Source organism: Aspergillus fischeri, genomic scaffold (genome assembly GCF_000149645.3).
Source record: "Aspergillus fischeri NRRL 181 1099437636252 genomic scaffold, whole genome shotgun sequence".
NCBI classification, from domain to species: Eukaryota; Fungi; Ascomycota; class Eurotiomycetes; order Eurotiales; family Aspergillaceae; genus Aspergillus; species Aspergillus fischeri.
The window spans coordinates 1,436,348-1,456,667 of NW_001509768.1; the positions used below are offsets into that span (position 1 = coordinate 1,436,348).

General features: G+C 51.1%; 5 protein-coding genes across 5 annotated transcripts; 1 reads left to right on the forward strand and 4 right to left on the reverse strand.

Annotated features, from left to right (window-relative positions):
* Nucleotides 1-874: 874 nt before the first annotated feature.
* NFIA_066610 (FAD binding domain protein) lies at nucleotides 875-2,840 on the reverse strand (the record flags this gene model as incomplete). Its single annotated transcript, XM_001263390.1, has 4 exons — nucleotides 875-1,440; nucleotides 1,489-1,575; nucleotides 1,631-2,121; nucleotides 2,176-2,840. The coding sequence occupies 4 exons, from the start codon at nucleotides 2,838-2,840 to the stop codon at nucleotides 875-877; spliced, it is 1,809 nt and encodes a 602-aa protein (XP_001263391.1).
* A 494-nt stretch (nucleotides 2,841-3,334) lies between these two features.
* On the reverse strand, nucleotides 3,335-5,266 carry NFIA_066620 (uncharacterized protein; the record flags this gene model as incomplete). Its single annotated transcript, XM_001263391.1, has 1 exon — nucleotides 3,335-5,266. The coding sequence occupies one exon, from the start codon at nucleotides 5,264-5,266 to the stop codon at nucleotides 3,335-3,337; it is 1,932 nt and encodes a 643-aa protein (XP_001263392.1).
* A 1,825-nt stretch (nucleotides 5,267-7,091) lies between these two features.
* On the reverse strand, nucleotides 7,092-8,669 carry erg13 (hydroxymethylglutaryl-CoA synthase; the record flags this gene model as incomplete). Its single annotated transcript, XM_001263392.1, has 4 exons — nucleotides 7,092-7,229; nucleotides 7,287-8,368; nucleotides 8,431-8,533; nucleotides 8,610-8,669. 4 exons carry the CDS (start codon nucleotides 8,667-8,669, stop codon nucleotides 7,092-7,094), a joined length of 1,383 nt encoding a protein of 460 aa, XP_001263393.1.
* Nucleotides 8,670-11,746: 3,077 nt separating this feature from the next.
* NFIA_066640 (M28 family metallopeptidase) lies at nucleotides 11,747-14,470 on the forward strand (the record flags this gene model as incomplete). Its single annotated transcript, XM_001263393.1, has 1 exon — nucleotides 11,747-14,470. The coding sequence occupies one exon, from the start codon at nucleotides 11,747-11,749 to the stop codon at nucleotides 14,468-14,470; it is 2,724 nt and encodes a 907-aa protein (XP_001263394.1).
* A 918-nt stretch (nucleotides 14,471-15,388) lies between these two features.
* NFIA_066650 (DUF1765 domain-containing protein) lies at nucleotides 15,389-18,925 on the reverse strand (the record flags this gene model as incomplete). Its single annotated transcript, XM_001263394.1, has 3 exons — nucleotides 15,389-16,328; nucleotides 16,396-17,964; nucleotides 18,039-18,925. The coding sequence occupies 3 exons, from the start codon at nucleotides 18,923-18,925 to the stop codon at nucleotides 15,389-15,391; spliced, it is 3,396 nt and encodes a 1,131-aa protein (XP_001263395.1).
* Nucleotides 18,926-20,320: the final 1,395 nt, after the last annotated feature.

Here is a 20,320-nt window from a genome sequence, read left to right on the forward strand (position 1 = left end):
GAGGAAGGTCAACCGGGGTTTCCTCAGAAACCATGTGACTGTCAACTCAGTCGTGCTTGACAGGCAAGCCACAGGATGCTCTGCTGAGGACGCAGCCACATCTGGGGTGCTGCGCCACGTCTCAGAAGTTTCGAGTCTCTTCGAACTGTCGAGACTCCATTAATGAGAGTCAGGAACCCGCGTGGAGGCGAAATCTCGCGGTCTCAGCTGGAGCTTGCAATAATGGGACCAGGGGAAAGGTTGTGGCGCAGTTGTGGCGGTTGTGGCGAGTGGCCCTGGTCGTATTCTTTTCACGGTAGTTACCACGAGCGATGAGCCTCACTGAGACTAGGTGAGGCTTAGGATTTTGGTTTAAGCTTGTTGGATGGTTGACAAGGGTAATGGCAACTATGTAAGGAGAAAGGCAGTTGGAGGAATAACGATGGAAAAGAAGCGAAGCAGAAGGTCCCTTGACTGTAGGCAGCATCATTAAGGTATCATGGGGGTTGTATTGTATTGTCTTAAATTACAAAAAGGCACTGCGGTAGTACAATGTTCAGTATGTAACTTTTGTATGGGGATTACATACTCCTTCGACACCATGATCAGAGCACTTACTTCCCAGTCTAGGCATACAGAACTTCCATTATACACACCAGCTTAGGCAACTGCAGAGGCTTATTTGGGATCTTACCTGCTTGCTCGCCATGGAGCTTATTTGCAGCCTGTTCCTACAAAGACCTAGTGCCTTGGTCATCTCTCCATAGCCACAATCACCAGGTCTGTCCACGTAGTTTTACCGTCAGCAGGGTAAATGCATCATTCACTGAATGCTGTTTGGACGATACGATGGAACACAACTTGTTCTCTGTGGAGAGCTGCAACGACCGCTAGTCTATTCCTCCCAATCGAGTTCTCCCTCGTTCAACAACTCAGCATATCGGTTCCCCAGCCCACAAAAACACTCCCTGGACCGTCCCACCTCATCATCCTCCGCCTCCTTCCTGTCTAGCACTTCCTCCATGGCCCACGCAATCCTCTCAGCCCCCAGCCGTGCTCCTTCAAGGTTTGCCGCCCCAGGGCCGATACGCAGCGAAGCCAGCCTTCCTGTCACGAACAGAGGCACATCAGCCCGCCACATGAGATCGTCTGTGATGCACGGGAGCCCTTGCTTAGTCTCAATAGGGTAGTCGCGGTGCATTTGATTTAAGAGCGGCAGCTCCTGGACGTCGCACTTCATGCCTGTTGCGCAGTAGATGTAGTCGATTGGGGGGAGGTCCGGAATGGGAGGGTCTGTGGTGAGACGCCATGTCTGCGACGAGGGGCAGTACTCCTTGCTGCGGATGACGGTGCGCGTGTGGATAGAGACTCGGTTGCGGGCTGCGTGGTGCTTTACAATTTTCTGGTAGCGGGGAGTCATGCTGCCGCCGTTACGGGCTATTCTGATCATCTCGAGACGTTCTACTTGATGTTAGTGTCGATGCGTCAGGTGGGAAATAAGAGACAGACCTTCGTCGGTGTCTGCGCCCCAGAATGCTGCTTTCTCGAAGTTCCGGAACTTGCCCATCCAGGGCAGACTGATGTCGAAGTGTTTCACTACCTCTCGTTAGCAGGCACTCTAGAGTATCTTGACTAGATGTATCCGAGTTACCCTTGAGGTCTGACCGCATGAGAAACCACACCCTGGTAACTCCCTTTCGAACAGCCATGTCGACAATCTGTGCAGACGACAACCCTCCACCGACGACGACAACATTCGTCTCCTGTCTCTGCTGTATTTTTCTTTTCACATTAGGACTAGGAAATGTCTGGATCTCGCTGCTATGACAAGCACCCATCTTCTCCTCGGCAGACATTTCAAACGGGAAGACCTTCGTTTTACCCGGCCCGATAGCCAGCACCGCAGCGCGACTGTAAAACTTCCTCCCGTCACTGGCAGTCACTGTAAAGATCTTTTCAGCAGGCGAGATCTGCTCATGAAAGCCATAACGGATGTCATCGACCTCGTTCTGGAGAACCAGACCAGGTGCATCCAGCCCATACCGCTCAATGATACTGGCACAGTAGTCCGCAAACAGCCCCGTCGACGGCGAGAAGTAATCCTTCCGATCTCTTTCATCGATCTCCACCTCGCCAATCGCCCTGCAACGCTCTTAGCGACTCTCCCTAACACAGCAGCTAGTGAAAAACACTTACACAGGCTTCCCCCGCAACCTCTTCTTCTTCTTATGCTTGCTCACCTCCTTCCCCACACACCCCGGAATCTCCCACAGATCCTTCTCCCGCCCCGTCTCCTGTGTATACGCCAGCATCCCATCCCGGTCCGCAGGATCCACATGAAAGAACATCGGGCTACGCAGCTGCGCAATCTCAAGCGTCTTGAACGCCCGGTGCCACCGCTCCATCCACCCTGCAGCAGTCCCATCCAGCACCAGCATTGAGATTCCTCCCTTCCTGCCCATCGCCTGCATCTGCGTCTCCTGCCTATCGTCCACCGACGACGGACTCGAAGACAACGACGGCGGGGAGGAGAGCCATGCCCCCTCGGAGCTATCTGAGGCTGTAGATGAAGAACTTCTGCGTCGGCCCTGCCGCTGATGCTGCCGCTTGTCGTAGCTCTGCCACTTCTCCGCCTTGACGGCGTTGAGTTTCTTCCCGTGTGCCTGCACGAGCGTCATCCGTCCGCTATGCTTGTTGATCCAGTGGTAGCGCTGGTGTTCTTCGTCGGTGAACATGGCGGAGGGGGTTTGTTCTTTTAGTCTCGCGGCGACGGCAAGGCTGCAGGGTCCGGCGCCGATGATGATCACATCGTGGAGGGTGGGGAGCGGTAAGGAGGAGGAGGGAAGCTGCGTCTTGCTCATTGTGTCAGGTTGGTTTGTGTTAGTGTATGGTAGATGAATGTTGGTGAGGCGATGCTGCTTGTGACAAGATAGCAATGCAAGGGAATGCCATGGTTCTGGCTGCTATTCGCAGTACTTGATGATATATAGCCATGGTTTCTGCACCACCCAGGAGGTACTTGGATCCCAAGGTCCTTGTCTGATCTTCCTGGAGTTGATGATGTGCAGCGCTGCTGGGGACCCTGGGGGAGATAAGCGAGAGTTCTCAGCGGATCCAGGCATGATCGATCGGGAATGTGGGCACACAGACTCACTTACGAGCGTAGCTGTCGTTCAATGAGCTCGCGAAATTGATAATCTCGTTGGAATGATACCTTTGCTGGGTTGTGTCGTCGAGGGGGCAGTGTTGACCCGATTCGGGCTACTGTGCGCCAACCCGTGTGCTCAGTCTGCTCAAAAGTATCAGATAGAAATTAGATTACTATGACAGTAATGCCTAAATAAAAATATTTAAATCAGACACTACTTGGTCCATTTCTTTTGCTTCGATTCCCCCGCGGCACACCTCCACCCTCGCGGCGATGCCAGGCGTCTTGAGGCCACACCCATCCTCGAACTCGCTTCGCGTCTCGTCGCTCTCCAATCTGCGGTTCCGGAATCCATTTATCTTTCCCCTCTGGGAGAATCCGCTGGCGGGTCAGCGCTCCAGGTCCGCCCACGTTGAGGTGAGCAGAGGGCTGGGACGGCAAGGGCACCGATTTAGACAGCATCAGCAAGAAGTACAAGGCCAGGCTCGCAGTCATCGGGACGTTGAGAGCGTCTGCGAAACTTGATGTGTGGTCGTATTCTGCTGCAGCTGATTGACAGTCGTGAGAAGCCTCAGGTGACTGTGCCTGGGCAAAAGAAGCTGGCTGCAGCCCCAGTTCTTCCGGACTCACGGCGATGTTAGTCGGAATTGGCGCCGATACCTCCAGGAATCCAAAATACGGCACATCGTCCCCTTCGTCGCAGCCGGCCCGCACACAAACGAGTTCAATCTCGGTGATGATGAAACCGTACCGGCAGGAGTGCTCTCGCATGCATCGTTGTAGATGGGCTAGACCGTTGAGGTACTCCACCCGCCGGTGAGGTGCTTCGTTGCGCATGCCCGTGTTCCAGCGGTCAAAGCTCTTTACGATACCGACGAGCCGTCCCCGTGGCATACCCGAACTGGTCTGCTCGGTATCAGATGCATAGTTGGCAAGGAAGTGTGGTCCACCTGTATTTTTGCTGTTTGAAGCCCGTAGGTGAGGCGCCGGGTAGAGTTTTAGATGCTCTGGTCCTTGGGATACAGCGAGCGCGGCATTGACACGCGGTCCATAGATGTCTCGTATAAGATTAACCAACGCGGCTTCAGAGTCCGGAGACAGGCGAGACGGGGCTACCGCGATGGGCGGGGTCAAGTCGGAGGAGATTGCTGTTCTCAGAAGTTTGGTGAGGCCGTTGATCGAGTTAAACGTCTGAAGCGTGAACGAGGTCCAGCTACGCAGGTTCCTAATGTCCCACCAGAAATAGTCGTGCATTCCTCGTGTGGGAACCACACTGACATTACGGACGAGATTGATCGCTTGCGTGGAGGAAGTCAGGTAGGACAGCAAGGTAGTCGACTGCGGCACCATCTCCTCCGCATGAGGCGCAAGGCTAACAGGCGAAGGCTGCGCACTCGGAACTCGAGCGTACCCCCCGTATGGAGAGGGTGGAAAGACAGGTGGCGTCTGAGTCTGACACTGGACCGGGGACGGAGTGCCGTCATTGGGTGAGGTCTGAGAGTATGACCGATGGACCACAATGTTTGGTGTCACAGGGGTGACTGGAGCGGATGGCGAAGGGTGCGCTTGCGTGGTGTACTTTGGAAGATGCCGATAGGTCGGATAGCCGTATCGACTCAGGGTCGCTTCGTCAATACTGGAAACAGAACCTGATCGAGAATGCCCGCCCGAAACTTTGCGCTTATGCGACGGCGTAATGCTCACAGGCGACGACAGTGCGGAGCCGTTGTGAGAACCATACATGGGCGAGGTTGTAGCTGGTGACACCAGAGGAAGACAATCCGCCATTTCTAAGACGTTCCGCTGAAGGTCTGGACGCCTGGGAGGGTAGGGTAGGAAGCCTGGAGGGTTCCGAGTATTGGACAAGACTCGACGATGGCGCTGTGGTCCAGGGGCGGGTGCAGGCTCAATCACCACATCCTGCGACCTGATTTTCGGCAGCAGAGCAGGGCCGTGCTGGTATCTGGGAGGAGAGGCTTCTCTCGGACTGGTTCCAGCGGTCATGGCCGACCACGGTGAGGAATCATTGGAGTAGATGGATGAATCGGACGCATTGCGGCTGTGGGTGGCTCCAATGAGCTCCATCAATTGCATTCGCGGCGGTGTCGTTGGTTGATAATAAGAATAGTCCAGGGACATGACGTCGATATCTGAGTCTCAGAAGAACTCAATCACGATCCTTTCTTTCACAACGAATGATCAGCGAGTAGCTATCCGGAAGAACCAGCTTCCTGCGAGTCGTCAAAGAGCAATGTCCACCAACGAGGTGATAAAGAAGGATAGAAGCGAGGGTGTCGAGATGTTCCAATTGAAACCGCTAGCACAGTTGAGTCATGTTTTATAAGAGCGACAATGATGAGTTCTGGAGGCATCAGGACGGAGAATGTTTGGATATTAAATGCTCTTCGTAGAGAAGCCATCCGACCCAGGGCCAAAAAAAGCATACGATAGACAGATCCAGAATAGAATAACCTGAAACATGGAGGAGGCTCCAGATTGACGCCAGTGAACTAGCCATTCTGGGTGTTGAGAACTGTAGAAGCGAGGGTCTCGAGGCATGATCTGCCGATTATCTCTAGGAAGTTGCGCGAAACAGACGAGACCATGGGCAAACAAGGCAAGCATAAGTGTTTCATGTAGCAGTCGCGCGTCAAAATGTTGCTAATTTTTGCATCTGCTCAATTTCTTCAGGATCTGGACAAGATCCTCAGGCCTTCCCTTCAGGGTATGGCTCGAAGGCCTCATGGGACGAGATCTATAATCGGCAACACTTGTGTTTCGTGCTATTTCTGGGTAATTGTAGCCAAATTGATGGGAATTGTCGCAGAGGGATGAGCGTAACGCCTGGGTACTCATCAGTCGGGCGGCAAGCAGATGTATAGCCAGATACGCCTGGTGATACCTTCGGGGTGCGTGGCTCGTTGAGACGCACGACTCTTCAGAGATCGAAGCGCCGAGAGGCAGCAATTGCAACGGAAACGACTGTCTGTGGAACGCAGAGAAGACCAGAGAGCCTCAACGAGCGAAATCAAAGTGTCTTTCAGATCTTCCATTTCTAAGAATACCCCAGTTGAAGGGATGCCGGTATACACGAGCATTTGAAGTGGTTGCAGTAGGCGCCGGGCCATTCTTCAAGGCCGGCGTCAAGCTCGCTGAGTGGCTCTCCCTGACGATGTGCAGTTTAATTGACATGTTGCCTTCTGCAGTCGGCGAATCAGTTGCCATCAAAAAGGAAAATAGATTCAATTCAGACTGCATTTTGAGATTGGATGAGAGGAACGCAGGTGTAAGAGAGAGTGTGTGTGAGGTGCGGTTGTGGCTCGCCCACTTACTGGCTTACGGGGGTGCTTGGATGCTCTGAAGTCAGTACAACCAGAACGTGAAATCAGCGGGTTTAGCCGGTCGTTTCCGCACTGGCTGACATGTTCCGTGTTGCCAACAAATCCAGAGTCGTCAGAACATCATGTCTATTCTCTACTCTGGTATATCTGAACTTGGGAACGTATGCTTGGACGAGAACACATCACGTGACACTTTCGTTGCGAAGGAGCCCTAGTTGTATCAGTTATAGAATACCAGGGACATTACTATAAGGGCATGTAGATTGTCATCGGGATAAATCGTGGTATTTGAGAAGCCATATAGCTCAATTAAAATATTAATATCAACAGCAACAGAGCAGCCAAACCACGCCATTTGATCTGTTCATGAACCTCATTCCAGTGCTGTTTGGGTTTAAACACATCAGGTTAATATAACCATTTCCCTTCGCTTCTGAAAGAAAAAGCCCAAAAAAAAGGTATCAAGGTGAGAACCAGCACGACAAGCTGCTGCAGGACTCTATCGAGGCGCTGTGACTAAACAAGGTGATGCTCGAGGGAATCTAATAAGCCGTCTAAAAGTCTGATCATGTCCAAGGAGGAAGGGGGAAAAAGAAATTGTATCGTCAAGTTTCGGAAACGATCTATGCCTTGATTTCATACTTTCGTCGGAACATGTCGTCAATCTCGGTCAGGTAGTATGTACCGGGGAAGAGCGTGTCAGGGTTGCCGGTAGGCTTGAAGTTCTTCTTCAAGTGGGCGTGCTCACGCAGGATGCACATCTTGAAGATAAGTCAGTCAATTTGGTTATCAAGAGGGAGAAAACATTGGTTTCTTACGTCATCATAAGCCTGAGGAGGCAGGACGGTTCTGGCGTTGAGGCGCTTGTGCAAGTCAAGCTTCTCAACCATACCAGAGACATCGCCAACAATCTTGACACTGAACATGGAGCTGGCGAGACCACTGCCGTACGAGAACAGGGCGACGCGCTTGGGCTGGCTGGGATCGAAGGTGACGTTGCTGAGCAAGCTGGCAAGACCAGCATACACGGTGGCCGTGTACATGTTACCACAGAGGGTGGCAACGTCAAGACCGGGACGCACACGCTCAGCGAAAGTTTTCTTGGTCAGACCCATGAAGGTCTTCTCGACGGTCTTGTCGGTGAAAGACTTCTCGTAATCCAAGTCACGCAGTTCAGCAGGTACTTCGGCAAAGGCGGGGTGGCTGGGGTTGGCGATGTAGTCATTGTAGAGCATGCGGCCATAGGACTTCTGCACCAGCTTGCAGGTAGGGGCGTGGAACAGGACATAGTCAAAGCGTTCAAGGGGAGTCTTGGTCTCATCGTTCTCAACTCCGTTGGTGCCATTCTGAACCTTGGCCTTGAGTACCTTTTCACGAGCGGCATAGGCCTTGTAGCAAGCATCAACAGCCTCTGTATAGCACTTGAGCGAGAAATGGCCATCAACGACGGGGTATTCGCTAGTGAGGTCGGGCTTGAAGAAATCATAAGCGTGGGTGACGTAACTGCCACGGAGACCAGGCTCGAACACAATAGGGGCATCAGGGCCGATCAGCATGGCAACGGCACCAGCACCACCAGTGGGGCGGGCAGCTCCCTTGGCATAGAGGGCAATGTCTCCGCAGACAACAATGGCATCTCTGCCATCCCAGGCAGAAGACTCAACCCAGTTGATGCTGTTGAACACAGCGTTGGTACCACCATAGCAAGCATTGACAGTGTCGACACCCTCAATGTTGGTGTTTCCATGAGGGGCAAACAGCTGCATCAGCACCGACTTGACCGACTTGGACTTGTCAAGAAGGGTCTCTGTGCCGACCTCAAGACGACCGATAGACTTCGGGTCGATGTTGTACTTGCGAAGGAGGGAGGAGCAGGTGGTCAGAGCAATGGAGTAGATGTCTGGGGAGGTGAAAAGTTAACATTCCGTGTGTACGAGGAACAGGGAAGTGGGATAACTATACCCTCACGGTCATCACAGAAGCTCATCTTGGTCTGTCCCAGACCAATTGTGTACTTCCCCTCACTCACCCCATCGAACTTCTCCAACTCCGCCTGGTCGACACACTGGACATGCCATCAGCACTGTTGTGAACTGAAGATGTTGGACAGGACGAGGTGCAAAGAAAGTAGACCAACATACCTGACTGGGGAAGTAAACCTCAATGGCCTTAATTCCAACGTTCTGGGGACGAGCAGACATGGTGGCGGCGGGAGTGCGGATTGAAAATATTATATATGGAGGAAGGAAGGCAAAGGTAAACACTTAAAGAGGCAGTCTCTCACGCACAAAAAGGAAGCAGACAATGATTGCGAAGACGGTGAAGCTTGGAGGAGAAACAGAAGGAAGAGAAGGAGGGAGGGCCAGGTGTACCTTTAAAGCAGTAGGTAGGACGAGAAAAAGAAGCAATGGCCGACTGATTGCCCGAATCGTCTTACCTGCTTCTCCCTCCTACCCCCTCCTCCTGTCGAGTCGATTTTCTATTCCATTTTCTCAGAGGCAAAACCAAAAAAGATTCGTTCCAAATGGGGCGCTCTTCCGTAGCTAAGCCTATCTGGGTTTGGTTCTGTGGGTCCGCTGCTACTTATGGAAATTACCGAATAGTGCCTTAGGCTCCCAGACACCTCTCTAGGTAGCTGGGCTCTGACTCAGCGAATCAGAGTGGGAACAGCGGTAGTGGTAAGGCACAGCAAAACAATTAGTATACATTTACAGACAGCAGTATGTATGCAGAGTCGACATCTACGACAATTCTCGATGGATGACAGTGCATTGCGAACGGAAGGTGTAAGCGTGGGAAAAGATTCGAAGAAAAAGGGGTAAGAGATGGAGTAGAGGCTTCCCGCTAGCTCAATGTTCCCAGATGCTTGTCATCAGTCTCTCTGCTGGTTGATGATATTGCGTCCAGTATTCCTATACTCCATCTGCATGCTTTCAAGAGGATGGACAGCGACGTACGCACTCACACACCGACTCCTGCAGCTACAAACTTAATTCCTCAAGGAGTATTTCTGGTCAGTTGACCCTTTTCAATGAAATATCTGGTATCATCTTCAACTATTACCATTGGGTTTGACCATGCAGTGGTGAGCAAGGACTGCTCCAGCCGAAGAGTAGTGTACTGATGTTTTCGCAGCACAATGGAGCACAGCTTAATCTCCCAACAATCATCCTCATGGTTCTGCGGAACCAAGTGGGACAAATTCTTGTGTCTCAATTCCATTACGCCAGCAATCATAATCCTGATTTTCAGTAATTGGCCAAAAGATAATAATATTTCTGATGTGTTGCATGACTTGCCCTGCTGGTGATCGCAGTAGATCGTAGATTCTCGGTCCCCGTTAGTCCAGTCCATACTCTATAATCTGTCACTCGTTCCATTCCTATCAGGTCTCGGAGTCTCTATGTACTCTCAATGATGCTCCTTTTCAATCCCATATTGTCAGCCACATTGTTCTGTAGACGCTGGTGGATAGACGCACATCTAGCTCCCTAATAATGTAAGATTGCGTTCCTTGCCGAGCCTGGAGAGTCTTGATAAGAGGTCGACCATATTTGTCTCTTTCACTCATCTGTCACTATCTACCCATTATTTCCATCCATCGTCTCGGCTGCGACATCGGAGAACTACATATACTGGCCGCTTGGCTCGGATGACAAGTATTCCAATCTCCTAGAAGGCCAGAAGAGAATAAAGAGAATTATCAATCTTATCTTGTGGGCCTGCAGAGTATGCTCTCTAGCTTCGACTACGCGACTCCATCTGCCAGATTTCCACTTTTGAAACAGATAATCAAGTGGAGGTCTGCACTTGTCCTTGACGATGTGAAGTGGATTCGGGTTTCACCAGAGATCCAGCACCAAACCACCATCAAGGCACCGTGACACATATGGCGTCACCACCGTGTTCCCATCCTTCTCTTCATGCGCTAACATAACACAGTATCTCGTGGTCGAGAGTCCCCTCTAGAACGTCATCTCGCAGGTACCATAGGTCCCCTTCAAACACGTCGACATAATGCTGCACCCGTCCCAACTGAGCACCTCCAAGAAGGTTGCCTTGGGAGAAGACGAGGTGCTACTAATGTGCTTACTGATTACTCTCCAGTCCATAGGAATCTATACTGGATGTACCTGTCTAAAGAAGTAGTGTTTTAGGCAGCACTAATCCAACACCTTAACCGAAAGGTTCCAATGGTGATTCCGCATGAAATCATCAGCCCTAGAACATGCTTATATCCTATCAGACCCCTCGGCCTTGCAGCCCCATGATACCGGAATAGCTCATGGGGGCTGTAATCTACTTGGGGAAAGTGGTCGGACTTTTCTGATCCGCATGGGATGACTTCTTCAAGTTTGAGCTTGTGGCAGATGCTTCGACCTACCTCTAACTAATGAAGTAGAGGGTAAATCTAGGATCTCTACGCTTCCCTCTCCTATAGATGGATAGCCCGCTAGTAGATTTGAATTAACTAACAGAATGACTAGGCTGCTTCCTCTGTTCGTGGGATATATATAAATCATGGTAGGATTCCGCCCTGCACAAGTAGACAAAGTCGTATACTACAACCCTTAAATGTTGCACAGTATATTACATAGTATAAGCAGCATGATATACTCTTTCAACCAAACTCTCAAAATTCCCAGCATGGAAATAATCGAAGTCATGATCGATCGAGCGTGCTCAAGAGTTGGCACAACACCATATGACAGGCGGTGACAGACGGCAGAATACAGGTACCTGTGCAAATGTTTGATGCTGTCCTGGAATATTGTTCTATTGCCATCCAAGGAAGAGCAAAGTCAACATCGATGACATTCACAGGAAGCTGGTATATCTTCCTCGACAGAAAATTGATATTCAAACTTATTCCTCAGCACTCACTCGGATGCTTCCAATCAAAACCTTTCTGCCTGTTTACGAGTACGACTTCGAAAGCGGAGCGTGGGTCTCTTGGCTCCCTCGTACTATCTATATCTGCCTCTGACGCCTGCGCCACACGTCTGACTATCCATCTGGGGAAGCCAGTCAGTCTCACTCCTTTTCCTGTGAGAGATTATCTGGACTACATCCAAGCTCCATCCACTCTCTCATCTGTAGATCTTCGTTTTCATCGGGGTTTTCTTTGTGTTTAATATCTTCACTTTTATCTCCCCCAAGCACAGGGAGTATGTCGCTCACTGTCGCTCCTTTCTCATCCAGATCATGATCCCGCTTACTCCGGCATCCGTGACGCTGTCTAACTTCTACGGCTCCCCCGAGCCGCATCCATTCCGCCATGGGCAACGATAAGAAATTCGAATACGAATCACTTCCCATTCCAACTTACGAAGAAGCTATTTCCTCCCGTCCAAGCTCCTCGCGATCTCATCTAGGCCCCGATGAAGCCAGCGACGATGCGGAACGACAGGGCTTGCTGCATAATGCCGACAATACCAGTGGTCCGGGCGGCCCACGATCTCGGCCTCATGGATACCAACCGCCAACGGTCGAGTCCGTCCGTAACAGCCTGGACGATCTTGCATCCTCGGGAACCGATTCCGCTCGGGGGTCGCTCGAGGAGTTGCAGCGCGAACTCGCTCAGATGGATGTGGAGGAAGCAGGGGTGCAATCGTCATCTCGACGGTCCCGGCTGGGGCAGCATTTCTCGAAACGATTCAACAGTCTGAGTCGGACGCTCTCTGCAATACAGTTTCCTTTTCGCCGCTTCCTACCAAACTTCCGATTCACAATTAATCTCGATGGAGCCCGTCCACGCTTCCAAGACCATAGCTGCATTATCCTGCTACGGGTGTTTGGGCTACTATTGGTAGTCGCTCTTGTATACGTGTTCTTCTTTTCGAACCTCTTCAATCTGAACTCTCGATTCATGATGGGTCAGTCGTATAGCGCCGCGTCGGTGCAGAATTTCCTTCAGGGCCACATCAACGAGACAAACATCGCGGATAATTTGAGAAAGGTGACGAAGTTTCCTCATATGGCTGGTACCGAGGGCAGCTTTGCGCTGGCAGAATGGATTGAACAGGAATTCAAAAATGCAGCACTCGATGAAATTGAAATGGAGGAATTTCAAGTTTACCTCAACTATCCCAACGAAGGCGGAAGGAGGGTGGCGATCGTTGATCCGCCCGGCATGGCCTGGGAGGCTGCGCTCGAAGAGAAGAACGAACAGACTATGGTTTTCCATGGACATTCAAAATCGGGAAATGTGACCGGCCATTTGGTCTATGCAAACTACGGTTCCCGAGAAGATTTCCAGCTCCTAGCGGACCACGGAATTGACATGAAGGGCGCTATCGCACTTGTCCGATACTATGGTTCCGAGACAGATCGTGCCCTGAAGGTCAAGCTTGCGGAGATGGCTGGCGCTGCCGGATGTATCATCTACTCTGACCCGCATGAGGATGGGTTTCGGCGGGGTCCCGCTTTTCCAGACGGACGCTTTATGCCGGACGATGGCGTCCAAAGGGGCGCAGTAAGCTTGATGTCATGGGTTGTCGGGGATGTTCTTTCCCCGGGTTTTGCATCTACCCCTCAAGAGAAGAAACGACTTTCGGTCGAGGAAAGCCCGGGATTGCCGGGTATACCAAGTATTCCGATCGCCTGGCGCGATGCCCAGAGACTCTTGCAGGTTCTCAAGGGTCATGGTACAAAGGTACCCAAGGAGTGGGTTGGTGGTGTTCCCGAGGTGCAGGAATGGTGGACGGGAGACGGTGGTTCCCCCAAAGTGAACCTGATGAATATTCTGGACGAAGTGGAACGACAGCCTATATACAATGTCATTGGGCGCATCATTGGATTGGAACAGCCTGAAAAAAAGATCATCGTGGGCAACCACCGCGACTCGTGGTGTCTTGGTAGTGCAGACCCAGGCAGTGGCACTGCGGTCTTCTTAGAGCTTGTTCGCGTCTTTGGTGAACTTCGGACGTTTGGATGGCGTCCGCTGAGGACCATTGAGTTCGTCAGCTGGGACGCGGAAGAATACAATATGATCGGTTCAACGGAGCATGTGGAAAAAGCGATTGAAGCACTTCGAGAGAATGCATTCGCTTACCTGAACGTTGACGTTGGGGTGACCGGCAATAACTTTGATGCCTCCGGATCTCCCTTATTTCAGCGGATTGTGATGCAGATCCTCGGCCGCATTGCGGATCCCATTACGAACGAGACACTCAAGGACATCTGGGAGAAAACCCAGAAGAAGTTCGGCCCCCTTGGTTCTGGAAGTGATTATGTGGCGTTCCAGGACATAGCTGGCACCTCAAGTGTGGACTTTGGATTCACTGGCGAGCGTTTCCCCTATCACAGCTGCTACGAGAACTATGACTGGATGACCAAGTTCGGAGATCCTGGGTTCCAATACCACAAGGCTCTAGGCCAATTCTGGGCTTTGCTCCTGATTGACCTTGCGGATAACCCTATCTTACAGTTCGATTTGCAAGTGTACGCCGATCATGTGCATACTTATGTTACCGATCTGGTGGCCTACGCCAAGTCAAAGAACGTCCCGGTTGCCCCCCAGCTTTTAGAGGCCCGCGCCGTCGGAGAACCGTCCGTCAGCTTCCAACCCCTCTTTGACGCTGCGTCCAAGTTCAAAAGCAACGCAGGAGAATTCGACCAATGGGCCCAATTATGGCACGACACTGTCTGGGGCGCCGGTGGGTTCGAAAACAACGTGATGGCCATCCAGCGACTGAACCATAATTCTCGCTTGGCCAGCTTTGACACCCAACTTCTGGATCTAGATCATGACGGCGGAGTAAGTACCCTTCCCTCTCGCATCACCAGCGTCCCCGACACTGACAGTTTCCATCAGATCCCCAACCGCACGCAGTTCAAACATGTCATCTTCGGCCCCCAGCTGTGGTCCGGCTACGACGCCGCCGTCTTCCCCGCCATCCGCGACAGCATCGACTCGGGCAACTGGACTCTGACCCAGGAATGGATCGACCGAGTCGCCAAGATCATTCAGCGCGCAAGCAACAGTCTCGTGCACCATTAGATTCCTCCCTACACCTCAACCTCAAAACTATCAAACCTCGCAGAAATCAGTCCTACTCTCCCATCCATCGACTTATACATACCTCCGCCCGATCTCAGTCTCTCAAATCTATGTATACTTCTCATCATCTGTGCATCAGCACGTACATACACGAACATATACACACTGCCTGATCCAGGCTCCTCTGCATGTCATCGCGACGGAACAAAGTATATCAGATCTAGCGAATTGAACCTCACATTATTCCGTATTTCTTACCTCGATGCTTTCTCTTCCATTCTGGGGAGAGGAAACTGCCTTTGGCTTCCCTTAGCCTTTTTGTACATACCTCCGTCTTCATTTAGCATTCCTGTTAGCCCCTGAAGACAAGTTTTGAATATTCTACCTTAGTTTTGCCGCGGTTCCACCTTTTGACCAATCGATAGAAAGAATGAAAATGCAGTATTGGCCTCCAAGTGCCTATGGATTCAGTAGATGAGATTAATTCATCTTGTGTCCCAGTTCATTTCAGTTGTATAAACTATGGGACAGCTGTGACATTACTCAAGTCGGAAAAAGGAAAGGAACTCAGATATGCCATTGAAAAGAACCCCACCTTCTAGAGGATTAACCCAAACCAACCCACAAAGAAAAATGAAATGCAGTCCCCCAAACGCCTGTAGTATGTATTATCCCATTGGTATATATACAGTCCCAATGCCAAGGAAAAAGGGGAAAATGAGAGGACATCATTAGTAGAATTCGCTTGGTTGCAAAGTCTCAGTGGTACTTTGGCAGACCCCGGTTTGAGAAAGAGAGGACACGAGAAAGGAGGTCTTGGCCCCGTCAAGCCACTGATTAGAGCAGGACAGGTTATTATTAGAAGGATGAAAAGATGGATCAAAATTGCTGTCAACGGCCAGAAGTGCGATGGCCGCCTCACTTGCGGAAGCCTTCAACGCCCAGCATTGGAGTCTCCACCATCCGGTCGCAAGGGACACCCTCGTCGCGTCTTCTGGCAAAGAAACTGTCACACTCGGTGACAATTTGTGCCCATTCGGCGAGGGCTCGGCCTGCATACTTGCTGGCAACGACCCCGTCCTTCGCAAGGCACTGAGTATTTCTTGGGTCAAGGGTCTTCTCGCCGGCCGCAGCATCCTGTGCTGGCCCCTGTGTCTCTTTGTCTGACGCTGCATCCTCAAGACGACAGTCAGTCTTGGCGCGTTCATCCAAATCAATTGCAGAGGCATATTCCGACGCGTCATCAACCGGTTTGTCCAAGTATCCTCGGAGCTGCAAGTGCAGCTGCGCTCCTACAGGAAGGCAAGGGCTGTAGAGACGCTTATTCTTGCTCGGCCATTGCGGCCTGTCCATCCATTCCAGCGAGAACCTGAAAGAATATGGCTGATGTGGCGTCTTCGGTCGGCTACTCTCTCCAGTGCCACTCTGCGGTCGCAAATGGTCGTCCGAGTTCTTCTCTGTACTGTTCATGGTATCGTGGCTCCTTGAATCCGAATCTTCCGAACTAGTGCTCGGAGGCGATGCATCGTCATTATTTCTGATGCTGGAACTGCCAAACATCGCCTTCAAAAGATTCCACCTTCTCTTCGGAGGTGCCTGAGACTCGGAGAAATCGTCGCCCTTGGAGCCTGCCGTCAGTTCGGTTGGAGCGGGCGGCACGACGCGGTCGAAGGAGACGAAGAGACTCGGTGGCGTAATGTGGTTATCACACCGTATAATGATGATCCGGCGCCCCGGCGCTGGCGAACATGGCGCAGACGATAGAGGGGCTTTAAGTTCCTTTTCAGCGTTTGCTTGAAAGTCGCGATAGTAAGACCAAACCCGTTGTAACCGATTCCAGAGCGCCTCGTATATTGTGCTACAGATGATGTCGAAGGTCAGCGAAACCAAGGCAGGCGCACGGATACCAGAAGGCTTGTACTTACGAGTCGAGCGGCGATGGCTCCCCATTAAACCTACACAGCCTCCAACATAGGAGACGCTGAAAGTATGCGCGCACCATCGGGCTCCAGTGACTGAAATAGTGATAGAACAAGGATTCATCGAGCAGAAAGTCCAAGCAGAGGTCGGCTTTTCTTTCCTCGGAAGTGATCCACGTGCCCCAAACGCAAAAGAGAAAGGAGAATACTCTCACTTCGGTCAGAGAATTGTGGCTCCGCATCATTTGGCGGCAAGCCGAAAGCCAAAACTTCCAGTCAAATAATTCCATATCCACAGCTTGAGAGTAGCGTGTGAGGATGGGAAGGACCTCCTCGACGAAGTCGCATAGCAAAAAGCATGCATTGTGGTCAAATAAAGAAGTCTTCTGAGCAGCAGTCTTCATGATGTTGCAGAAGGACTCCGCGTATAGTAACCGCGCGCGTTGAGGCTCGAGGGAAGATTCAGACAAGAAATCACGCAGAAGAATGATCAGGCGATTCTCAGCCATCGAGCGGTGGCTGTTAGCAGAGCCTAAAGGAAGAGCAGAAACTGTTGCATCGGCACCCTCAATGAAGTCATCAAAAGTGATGGCTGCGGCGGTGTGTGTACTCTCAGGCATCTGTGGACTTGATTGTTTGTAGAGAGTGTCCTCCATGACTACAAGCACCTGAGCGTGAATTGGCAGCAGACCCGGGGCCAGGATACGTTTTGGTTTCTCTATATCTGTCGGCAGAGCATCTGCATAGAGGATGTGAATATACTTGACAAAGACAAAGAAAAGATCTGTGTCTCGACCACACCACCTCGAAACCCAAGGGCTTTGCCATTGTATCTGAGCTGTACTCAAAGGCACATCGGGTTTTTGCCGAAGATATCGAACGAGAGGTGTGTGGGAATGAAAGCATAGCGTCCGGAGCGCGCTGGGAAAGTTTAACCCGAGATCGTGGGTGAAAGCACGAATGTTCCTGCATCGTTCTACGCCAGCATCGGCAAGGATCCGTCGGAAGATATTCGCAGGGGTGTTCCATAAGCGCACTAGAATATCTGCGACGCCAGGGCAGAAGAAGAAGGCGTATGCGCAGGCCTTTCCGCAAAATGCCACCAAGCTAGCAGGTGCATGCCTCATTGACATTCTCTCCACCACGAAGGCCATCTGAGACAGCAAATTCTGTACGAAGATATTCCTGATGTTGTGATGGATTGACTCGATCAGGAAATCCGAGCCTGAGGAGTCAGAGCTCTCCGATATCGAAGTCGAAGCATGGTGGAGTGAATTGGGCGGCTCATCCCTGTTGGGGGGCATGGGGAAGGGAATTCTCCATTCCGGCCGCATCATGATGCCGACAACCGCCTCGAGGTAGACTGGACGGTCAGTACCCGAAATGGATTGATTGTTCTTGCCATTGAGCATCTCCAGTAACCCAGTCCACCACTTGTTGAGAATATTTACGCGGCGGTCGAGGTCTTCAGCTCTCAGAGACTTGTAGGAGGCACTTGATTGGTTGCGACTTAAGAAGGGCAGCAGTGAAGAACGAATGACATTTGCTTTTAGAGCACTCGACTTGGAATGGAATCTGTGTCGCTTGATTAGCCAACTGAAGCTCCAAAGGGATCGGTTCTTATCGGCGCCGGGTATGAATGTACTCACTTCTGGTAATCAGCTTCGAGTCCACGGAACACGCCCCATAGCTCATCCTTCTTTCGCGGAAGGTCAACATTTCCAGAGAAGTTTCCAGCGGTAACAGCCGCCCCTTTGGGCATGGGAGGGAGGATCGGGGTAGTCACATGGAGAGATGCGGCAAGTCTTTCCAAGGAATTCTTCGCCCGTAACGAATGGGGGGATGAACTAGAGCTCGGACTGTCGTCTTGGCTTTGAGTTACGACTGCAACCATCGGACGCCTGGGGCGTTTGCTCAGAATGGTGCGTTTGCGAGAAGGCATGACAGGGTCGGTTTCCTTCACTGATTCAAGTCGAGAGTTGGATTTGGATGGTGAACCCTGCGATTTCGACGGTGTCTGATCGTCTGAGCGAGAATTTCGGTTCTTGGAGGGCTTAGGAGACGGCGAAGGGGATCGAGACTGGGAGCCTGAGGAGCCCCAGGGTTTTCGAGCTAGGTTAACCAGTCTGCCGGACATGGAACGGGTCTTGGAGGGACGAGCGACGGGCTCTGGGGCTTTTGTCTCTGGATACTTGACAGGAGGTTTCGCGGACGCTCCGGAGGATTCGGAAGTAGCGGTGTCGTTCAGATCCTCAGCGGACAGGGTGAATCGAGAGACGGCCACGGCCGACTTTTCCTTGTTGCGGCGTAAAGAGGTCCGTCGCAGAATGTCCTTCCCCGCAGCCACATCCTCCTTCGACGGCGAGGCTGAATCATTATTTGGGAATGTCAGGTCGGAAAAGGTTCTCCGCAAGCCGGGGGACCCAGGTTCAGTAACCGGAATATCTGAAAGGTTGTTGTAACTGGCGGCACGAGAAAGGAAAGCGCTTTCTTCATCGATCGGATTGGTCGGAATATCGACAGCGAGAGAAGACATGATCGGGTGTATATTCAATCCTGTACTATAGGTCCACGAGGAGGTATCATCCGAGGACTGTGCACATTGCTCTCGGTCCGGAAAGTTGAATGACTGCTTATCTCGAGGTCGGATGAGACCAGCTCCTCCATGTAAGAGAAAAAGAGATAGGGCAGGCAGAGGACAAGAGAAGAACGGTAGAGACTCGTTGTATGAGCTCAAACCATGTGCAAAGAGGTCGGCTCTAACGCATTGGGGCCGGCTTTATGGTTCTCAAGGGACGTGGGAGGGCTGGGAAGGCGACGCAGCAATGGCTGAGTAGGAAGGTGGTAAGCAGGCAGACCAACGGACAACTGGGCGGGCTTCACACTAACCAGGTGAACACGTCAGGCCAGGATACCTCGATCCGGCTATGATGTTGATATGAGCTTCCTTTTTCTTTTTCCGGTCAGCTTTATGTGGTGTCCAGCGATAGTATCAACGTGAAAGGGAAAACTGAGCGAGTGGTACTGCAGGCTCAACGAAGGAGGCTGCGCGGTTAATCGATCAACAAACGAAGATTCGGAGGTTGGAGATAAACGAATGACCGGGGAACTAGGATTGATAAGGCTCCCCCTCTTGCTGTCAGATTCCGATCTACTTTTCTTCTTCAAGAAAAGATAGATAGATAGTCTGACGCTTAATGAAAGAGGGGAAAAAGGGCTGAAGAGGCTCTAGTGAAGGAGATAATGATGAATGATGATGACGGGGAAAGGGTTCGTATTTCGGTGAACCCGCGTACCAGAGTGGTGGGACTTGGTTTGTATTTAATCAAAAGGGGCCCTTGAGTGCCTTGTAGGTTTCAGAATCCAAGGAGGAGCTTATGATGACGATTTCGAAGATGAAGAGAAACGAACAATAGTATTCAGATGGACTACGATTGTTATTGTTTTCGTGTCGAAGGAAGGGTGTATGGTGTATGATACCTATTGTGCTACTGCTACCTACCTACTATGTACAGGGTACCTATGCATTATTGTATGCACATAGTCCGCTAGACTATAGATAAGTTAGTATTAATGCCTATTCTATTATTATTATTACTTATTGATTATTTTGCGATAGCGTCATGTACCCATAATACCTACATTCTTTGCAGTACATAAAGTAGGTACCTTGGTACCTAAGCTCTAGTAATTTATTGACATATGAGTAAGATCCTCCTACATAATTTGGGTAGATACACAGTGGTATTCATATTTCTGCCTAGGCATATTTTGTCGAGCTGAGCCACTTTTCCAAATGCTAAAGACATGTTTTGTATTATGCCCTCGATGACTTGTTCACCCAAAAAAGGGTCCGGTTTCCTCCAGATGCAAGGCTGAGATGGATCTTTAATCCAATAGTCTGTCCGCAGTTATTGACGATCAATAGTAT